The sequence below is a fragment of the Chelonia mydas genome, chromosome 1 (genome assembly GCF_015237465.2).
Source record: "Chelonia mydas isolate rCheMyd1 chromosome 1, rCheMyd1.pri.v2, whole genome shotgun sequence".
NCBI classification, from domain to species: domain Eukaryota; kingdom Metazoa; phylum Chordata; order Testudines; family Cheloniidae; genus Chelonia; species Chelonia mydas.
Genome location: NC_057849.1, coordinates 52,495,153 through 52,504,238, shown reverse-complemented (window position 1 = coordinate 52,504,238; position 9,086 = coordinate 52,495,153). Strand labels below are relative to the sequence as shown.

The 9,086-nt window shown below is 38.8% G+C and overlaps 1 protein-coding gene across 11 annotated transcripts in view; it reads left to right on the top strand.

Moving 5' to 3' along the window:
- The first annotated feature begins 1,841 nt into the window (after positions 1-1,841).
- The window catches only part of POSTN (periostin), a 50,225-nt gene continuing 42,980 nt past the window's right edge, over positions 1,842-9,086 (top strand). For 4 of the 11 annotated variants that reach the window (XM_027833049.3, XM_027833048.3, XM_027833050.3 and 1 more), the window contains exons 1-2: positions 1,962-2,140; positions 3,593-3,691. In XM_027833049.3, the coding sequence (XP_027688850.1) occupies positions 2,019-2,140; positions 3,593-3,691 (221 nt within the window). In that variant the 5' untranslated portion in view covers positions 1,962-2,018. Of the gene's footprint in view, positions 2,141-3,592; positions 3,692-9,086 lie in introns of all 11 variants that reach the window. The other 7 variants (XM_043532264.1, XM_027833051.3, XM_043532256.1 and 4 more) reach the window with 5 other exon arrangements.

Below are 9,086 nucleotides of genomic sequence, written 5' to 3'. Positions count from 1 at the left end.
CATAGCCCCTAATTATTTTTGTTGCCCTTATCTGTACTTTGTCCAATTCTAATATTTATTTTTTGTGATGGGGCAACCAGAACGGCATGCAGTATTGAAGGAGTCATATAGTGGCATTATGATATTTGTCTGTCTTATTATCTATCCCTTTTATAATGATTCCTAACATTCTGGTTTTTTGACTGCCAGATCCCTTGTGTGATCCCTTCGTAACTCATCCCAGTCACCTTTGGACTTAACTGTCTTAAGTAACTTCATATCATCTGGAAACTTTGCTACCTCAGTGTTTACCCCCTTTTTCCAGCTCATTTATGAATATGTTGAACAGCACTGGTCCCAGTACAGATCCCTAAGGCACCCTGCTATTTACCTCTCTCCATTGTGAAAAGTGGCCATTTATTCCTACCTTTGTTTCCTGTCTTTTAACCACTTACTGATCCATGAGCAGACCTCCCCTCTTATCCCATAACTGCCTACTTTGCTTAAGAACCTTTGCTGAGGGATCGTGTTGAAAGCTTTCTGAAAGTCCAAGTACACTATCTCAGCTGGATCACCCTTGTCCACATGCTTGCTAGCACCCTCAAAGAATCTTAATAGATTGGTGTGGCCTCCCCCACCTGCCTCATAGGAGGCTTGTGAGAATTACTAAGGCCACATTTACACTATGGATGCTAAAGCACCATAGATATGGCGCCGTAACTGTGCTACTGTTACCCCGTAGTGTAGATGCAGACTACAGCAATGCAAGGTGCGTATTTCTGTCACGGTAGGAAGTCCATCTCCCTGAGCAACAGAAGCTAGGTTGATGGAAGCATTCTTCCATTGACTCCACCGTATCTGCACTGGGGGGTAGGTTGGCATGGCTATGGCACTCCGGTGGAGAGGGGAGGGAATGGTGGATTTTTCACACCCTGAGCACTGTAGCTATATCAGCCTAAGTTTTAAGTGTAGACCAGGCCTCAATTAATGTCTGTACAATGCTCAATGTAAATACTAAGTATTATTATTATTAAATGAATTCACTAGTTAAGCTATTATTAAATGATATTACTAATTAATAAGTGTGTTAATATCACTTTTTCTGATCACACAAACACTATCTCACGCTAGTGTTATTGACAAGTATTGATAGGGACGTTAATCAGTTTCACTGATAAGATGACTGAACTCAGGTTACAATAGTGAACACATAAAACACAGTAAAAAAGCAAGGTATAGCTCTGTGAGGCAGAGACAGTATCTCCTTCTGTGTTTGTGCCACACCGAGCACAGTGACAGGTTTCAGAGTGGTAGCTGTGTTAGTCTGTGTCAGCAAAAAAACAAAAACAAAAATGAGGAGGACTTGTGGCACCTTAGAGACTAACAAATTTATTTGGGCATAAGCTTTCGTGGGCTAAAACCCACTTCATCAGATACAGCAGGAAGATATATATATACACAGAGAACATGACAAAACGGGTGTTGCCATACCAATTGTAACGGTATGGTATGGCAACACCCATTTTTTCATGTTCTCTGTGTATATATAGCTTCCAGCTCTATCCAATGAAGTGGGTTTTAGCCCACGAAAGCTTATGCCCAAATAAATTTGTTAGTCTCTAAGATGCCACAAGTCCTCCTCGTTTGTTTTTTTTACCTAACACAATGGAACTCTGATCCCATCTGAGGCAGCTGGATGCTTCTGTATTCTAAATATCAAATCATAAATCATGGTCTAAAATTCTTCTAACTACTCTGCTGTTTTAAGTGTCAACTGAACAAAATGATAAACATCAGCTCTTTACAGAATAAAGAAAATTAGTCACAGTGGTGGGAGAGGGGGACGATGCATGCTTTGCATGTTTTGTGAATGGTATTAATTCAATTCATCGAAGCTGGCAGTTTGAAGTTGCTATTCCTGGAAGAGTCTCAGGTTGATACAACGTTCCCTCCCACAACCCTGTAGCATGTATATAAACTGTGAGCTCTCCAGAACTTTTTGCCAGTTCTCTCGTTAGACTAGGCAGGAGGAACTAAGGATGAAGGTCCTTTTTTTATCCACCTTCTCCATTTTTTTGTTGTCTGCTTTTGACCCAGCAGACTCTTCTGCTCATTATGACAAGATTTTGTCCCACAGTCGAATCAGGGCACGTGAGCAGGGGTAAGTACAGGTTTTCTCTTTTAGAATACCTTACAGGAGTGTTTTAAAGTTCTCTCCCCCACACCGATCTCAAGATTAGCCAGAATATTAAAATGAGATTTGTGCATGGTAAGTTCTTACTGAGTGTGAGTCAAATATATTCTTTCTAAAATGCATGTGTTATGAAATATATTTCCAAATTATTTTTTGTGGAAAAAACATGCAAAATAAAATTAAATATTGTTAAACTTTATGAACTGTTTGAAAGCTAAAGATTATATCTGAAGAGAAGCAAAATGCATGTGTTTCAGTATCATTGAAGATCATTATAGTTTACAACAGATATAATGTGTGATCAGCTATGTTTAACATGGCCCATCAATATTTTACCAGCATTAGTGTATATTCCACAACATGTACTTTTCTTTTTTTCTCATAGTGAGAAGTATGAACTCTACCTAATTCTCTGGTCATTTGTAAATGCACAGAGTATTTTTCAAAAGTTCAGTTCCCACTTAAGCTTTATAACAATGTTGCAGAGTAAGACACTGAAATGCAGTGATCAGAATTTATTTATTTTAACAAATTGTCTCAGGGTAAATATTAAGCAGTCTACACATATCTGTTTTAAGATTTATTAGTAAAAGATAGTTTAGCTCTGTTTTTTTAATAATCAAAAGGATTCCCCCCCACACACACACACTTACAAGATGAACTGGACTTTGTAAAATAAGGGTTTAATGGTTTCCTCTTTTGAAAAATCTTCTGTTCTAACACTCCAACAGATAAATTACTGTAATATATAAATTAGAGACAAAATGGAAATTTGCTTTTGAGGAAATTTCTCTTTTGCACACAACTACGTTACAAAGTTTTCCTTATTTGAATTTTCTGGGTTTTTTGTATATGGCAGTTTACCCTTTGGTCCTGTGTAATTACTAGACTGTTTATTTAGGTGCTCTTGGCATTCCAGCCAGTGGCAATCCAAATAGCTGATAGAGTTACTGAAGATGGGGTTCCTTACCGGATAAAGAAAAAGTAGGCTTTCTGCCCTTCCCCCTCTCCATGACATACAGCCACACAGCTGTGCACAAGCTGAACTTTGATGAAAAGAGCTCGGCAATAGTCACAGTTCAGTCCCTAGCGGATGGTAATTCACTTCGGGAAAAAAAAATGCAATGCATAATAAAGCTTAATTAGGCACAGCTGGCAGTGACTGTTTACTAGACATACAGGGCTGAGCTGGCAGACAGGGGGAATCACCTCTTGCTTCTGGGGAGTGTGATCTTTCCAAAGAACTCAGCAGGGCGGTGTCAGGAGCTTGGATGGTGGTTGACTGAAATCACACCTGCTCTGGGAATCAGGACCAGATGTTCATTTCTGGCTCTTGTCCATTGAATACTGTATTCAAAACTATTGTTAATCACACTTTTTCAAATATGTACAACAACTTTATGTGTTTTTTTTCTCCAGTCCAAATGTCTGTGCTCTTCAGCAAGTTATGGGCACCAAAAAGAAATATTTCAGCACCTGCAGAAACTGGTATCAGGGAGCTATCTGTGGGAAGAAAGCGTAAGTGCTATTTGTTACCTGACTATCCACTATTTACGGAAGTGGAATAATTACAGAACTCTTCTTCCTTAGAGGCATATTACATACTTGCTTCAAATGCAGATCTCCCATTGCTAGCAATGGCAATTTGGAAAATGACATCACAGTACAAAGCACTTAAAATTCCAAGTGCTTTCCAAATAATCCCCTCAACACACATTAATTAATCCTCACAACACACATTTAAAGATGGTAGAACTGAGACAGAGGGCTGAAGTGACTAGTCCAGTTATACAAAGGGAGCAACTATCCAGGCTGGGGACAGAATTCAGTATTTCGTGGCTCCAGTCCTGTGCTCAGACCACACCTTTATCTATGTACATGGAACAAGAACAGAATATTCCTAAGGATTTGCGGAAGTTATTCTGTCTGTTGTTTACTAAGTCTAAGTGATTTTGGTGTCTTTTTAGTACCTTAGAGAAATTTGTTTCTTTACGTTTATTGTAATTGTGACCTCATAATTTCAAGATGAAATCAGTTGTTTCATTATCCCATGATGGTGATAACAAATTTCACTTCCAGGACGTAACATCAGAGTCATTAATTACTCCACTTCTGGCCATGCCCTATCTTTGGGGCATACTCACCCAAGCACCGAAAAGCCAGTGGAGAACTCTTCCTGCACTGCTTTTCTTGGGGCTGCAGCCATGAGTGACTAGTACAGCTGGTTAAATCAGTATCCTTAGAAAAAGGTATTTAACACATTCTGCCACTGTAGAGGCATTAAACGATTCAATTAGTATTTTTACAACAACCCACCTTTTCTTTAGCTGCTGAACTACTATTGGTCGGATAATTTATTCAGCAACTATGGCAAAAATCATTAAATATGTTATTTGACTATTCATCTTTGTCAGGCAGATCTAAGATAAAATTTTCAAATGCGCCTAAGTGACTTAGGCATCTACGTTCCATTTTCAAAAGTGATTTGGGCACTTAGGAGTCTTCATCTTATTAAAAGTCCATGGGACATGGTCTCCTAAATGCCTAAAATACTTTTGAAAATGGGATTCATGCAGTAAGTCACTTAGATGCTGTTGAAAATTTTAGCCATTGCATTAAAAAAACTAACGATAGCAAATACCCAGAACAGGAAGTGACTGACATTTTCCAAGCCATTTAAAGAAACATTGTCACTTTCCTTTATTTAATGGCTATTTTCAAAACCAATTAAACATTAGAATCCATTTTTAGCCTTTGCTTTCAGCTTAAACCAGAATTCCTAAGTAAGCCCCCAAAGCCTCAAACACCCATTAATCAATTTATTTGGACTTCAGTAAGTACTCACAACCTACATTGTTGCTATTGGACATTGTGCACACATTAAGAGAAGGGTAACCCTTCAGGAGCTTAGATATCATGGTGACGTCCATGATATAAATGCCGACACAAGTGTTCTTCTCAGCGTTACAAAATAGATTTGTGAATTCACAGTAGCTCAGCAGACCTGAAGCAACCTGGTGTTATGGTTGCTACTGGTGCTGTTAGAAGTTCATGAGACAGTTTCTGCATTTCTTGAGATTCCTGACAGATTCTCATCCCGTCTTGTGACACAATACTGGAATGGCCCCTGAGGAAAAAAGAGTGGGAAGAGATGGAGGAGGAGGATATGGCTTCCAGCTTTTTCTTTATCAGAAAATATTTTTCAGCAATGTGTCAGCATAGCATAGAATTATGGGGCCAGTTATGTTTTTGATACACTAATCAAGCAAAGTTTATAACATTGAGTCTTGTGGTGGATATATTCCAATAATTCTGATCTCTAAGGTCAGTTGAGATATCAGAGCTAAAATCTGGGCCCCACTGAAGGCCAAGGCAAAACTCCAATTGACTTTAATCGGGCTAGGATTTCACCCTGTGCTTTCTGTTATTGTAAACTTCATATTTGCTCCAAGAGCCACGGATTAACACCTGTATTATATTAACATTATTATGAAGGATACAATGACATTCTCATCAGAATAGGCACAGATACCTCTTTGAATCTCCAGAAGCTTCTCTGGAATATAATTTAGCATCTAGAATTCTAACCCTCCCATTCTGAGTTAGACTGATGTTTTCGCAAGGTTTTTTATTTCTGCAGCTGAGTCAGGATCTGTCTCCCCTTTATGCAATTTGATCAGCTCAGTTATGCATAAGATTGGGGGATTCTGTGGAGACAATGTAGTTTAATTTCCACGACTCAGACTGGTGCTATAGAAGTTGTGTTTGATCATCCTTCCAACTAGAGCCTGGGTTTCCCAGGCACTTTACTTTGTTTTGTGGTCTTTCTCCCTTCCAGTCTTTCCTTCTCTTCCTGACGACATTGTAATGCAATACTGACATCCATTTTCTTCAGAGCACATGCTGTAAATTGTCCAAGATATTTATTCACCATTTATGTAAAGCCTGCCTTATCACTGTCTTCTTAGCAGAGCACTTTCTTTCACTAGTGACACATTAGGGAGAAGGATGCTTCCTGAAAATGCTTTAGATTGAACTTCTTTGGACATTTTCAAAGCTGATTTTGGAACGTTAGCTGCCTCTGCAGACTAACTGCTTCATTTATGTCATGTCTTGCCAATACCCTCTAAGTGAAAGACTGCTGAGTGCTTTAAGATGACATAGAGAATAGTTATTCAGCTGAGCCACAGTGGTAGCCTGAGGTTTGTTTTTTTTTTTTTTTTGTGGCCAGAGACATCATGATGTGACAGAAGAAATATTTTGAGGCCATGAAGAGATTTTACAGTACTCAAAATAAGATTCCTTTAGTGTAGTTTGGACTCATTGACAGTGAGGTTACACAAAGGTATCACATACATTCTGAGCTCTGCTTTGGCACTTTCTGAGTTGTGCAAATACTAGAAAGAGTAGATTTGAGGAAGACTGTGGCCTGGATTTGGATTAAACGATAGGCATACTGGCACTTTTTGTGTGGTAACAGTAGAACATTTGGTATAATTTAGATGTGCCTAAAGTAATGTAATTATTAACAGGAGATTTTGAACAACGCCAAAAACAGAACCACCACCATTCCTAAACAGATTAATTTGCTTCCTTCTCGTTTTAAAAAACAATGTTATTTCTTATAGTTATAACACTTCCATGGTAACTCCCTTCAGATTGTATATACTGATCCAGAAAATGTACAAAAGATACCAAAAGGATCTACATTCTATCATTTCCCATTTACAACTGTATTTACAAATTCCCCAGCTGAACTACTGACCTGAGGGCTCTGTAGAAACAGCGGCCCTACTGGATCATAAAGGTGTTTGTCGTTTTAATAGTATATTATGCCTGCTAACAAGACAGATCATTTGCAAACAAGCCTCAGGGCCACTCTGAGCTATTCCAGCTGCCAACAGCCCCAAGAGGATGCTTGACTATCCATAGATATGCCCTGGCCATGCCCCCTTTTTCCTTGGGAATGCCTTTTATCCTTGGGGCTGAGATGGGAGTGGCAGAGAGCTGGTTTTCTTTACTTAGGAACGCAGCATTACATCATTATCTGAAGAGTCACTTCTCTTCAGTAACATCACATCATGTGCTGAATTTGCAGAATTACGTAGCTGAAAGTTTTTTGGAGTGCAATATTAGTGTAAAGGCAACTTTGCTTTGGATTTTATACAATCTCTCTCTATGGTGGGGGGCAAGGGGGCTGTGTTCTTTTTTCCCCCTCTAAATTGTCCTTCAACCTGAAAGGTGCTGAGCAACTGCATCTTACATTGATTTCAATAGAAGCTGCACGTTCCTCCTACCTCAGCATCCGGCTTATTGACAACCCTCACTCTATCACATCTACCGACACTTCATAGACATTTGATACATCAGCTTTCTAGTTGCAATCAGTCATGAGGGAACATATGGCTTTGGATACTAAAAGTAAGAACTTGCCAGATTTGAATTACTAGCAGTCCTCAGAGGAAGCATGCTGTAAGTTAAAAGGAATATGATAGCCCAAAGGTATTGCCAGAGAAGCATTCCCTTTGTCCATTGTGCTCTTTAGCCAGTTTTCTGCCTCACATAAATTGTACTCATATCAGACTCAGTCTTTTCTCTGCTGAATATGGCGAAGAAGAGTAAACATGCAATGTCTGATTGGTGCTTAGTCCCCCTTTTCCTGTTATCAAAACCTAAGTGAGATGTCAAAACACACAGGATATTTTCCGGTTTCCTTTTGGAATATTTTCTCTCTGAAAGAAGTATATTTTCTTATAACAAAGCAATTCCCTGGATGGCAGATGCATACTAATTGCTGGTTTGGGACAGAGATTCCGCAAGAGCCAGCTTTCGTCTGACTCTAGCATGGGTGAGCAGGGGGCATGGGAGGAATGGTGCAAGGAGCCCTCTCCTCACACTTGTGTGCCTTGTGAAAGGGCTAGGAATCACTCCAAAAGTGTATCTTTGGGTGCACAGGGTGGGAGTAAGAAGGACGATTGTTGCACCCACAGTGAGAAAGCGGGTTTCACTATCGCTGCTTGCTCTGGAGTCAGGGGAAGGCACAATCCTTCTCCAAACTAAATCTAGTCCTACCCATGCAAGGTTTGCATGCTCACCTACCTGTTAGAATATGTTGCCCACAATGTATCACTCTGGGAGATGGGCGTAAAGTGAATTGTCATCCTCCACAGAGAAGTATATTACAGACTGTTGCACAAAACTTTTTTGAAGCTTAGTTAGAATTGTCTTGTGTAAGGTTTAGCCCAGCGTTTCCCAAACTGTGTTCTGCGGAACACTGGTGTTCCGCACGATGTGAATAGGTGTTCTGTGAAAGAATTGTAATTAAAATAAAGGGTCTTGCACTTGATTTTTGTACTACTTTATACACGCTTTCCAGTTAGAAATTGTTAGTTCACGTTATTTTAAATTTGTATTTTTGCTTTGTTTTATAAAATAAAATATATTTGAGCATAAATAAAGCAATTTTTTATTTGAAAACCTAACGACTACAAAATAATATTATAAGTCTTCTGTAAATATATACCAGATGTTCCGTGGCCAAAATAGTTTGGGAAACACTGGTTTAGCCAGCTGAAAAATAAATAGATTCATTTAAAAATCAGATTAAAAAGAGAAAATAGGGAGTCAAACAACCTACATTCATAGCACAAACAAATCTAACATGGCAGAGCAAACTCTCTATAATGAAAAGCTCTTTGTTCTTTATCAGGTCTCACTTTGCAATAAATTATGTAGCTCAGAGTCTCATTTTAAACTCATGCTTTGTAATGTAGTTTTTATTCCAGTCTGCTTTCATTTTTAAGTGTCTTCAAATAGATTTTTATCCTGGAATTCTGAAAATTCCAACTTTCAAGTAATTTGAGCAAGCCATTTAGTTTAATGTATTTGTTGCTAATACTTTGTCAGCTCTAAC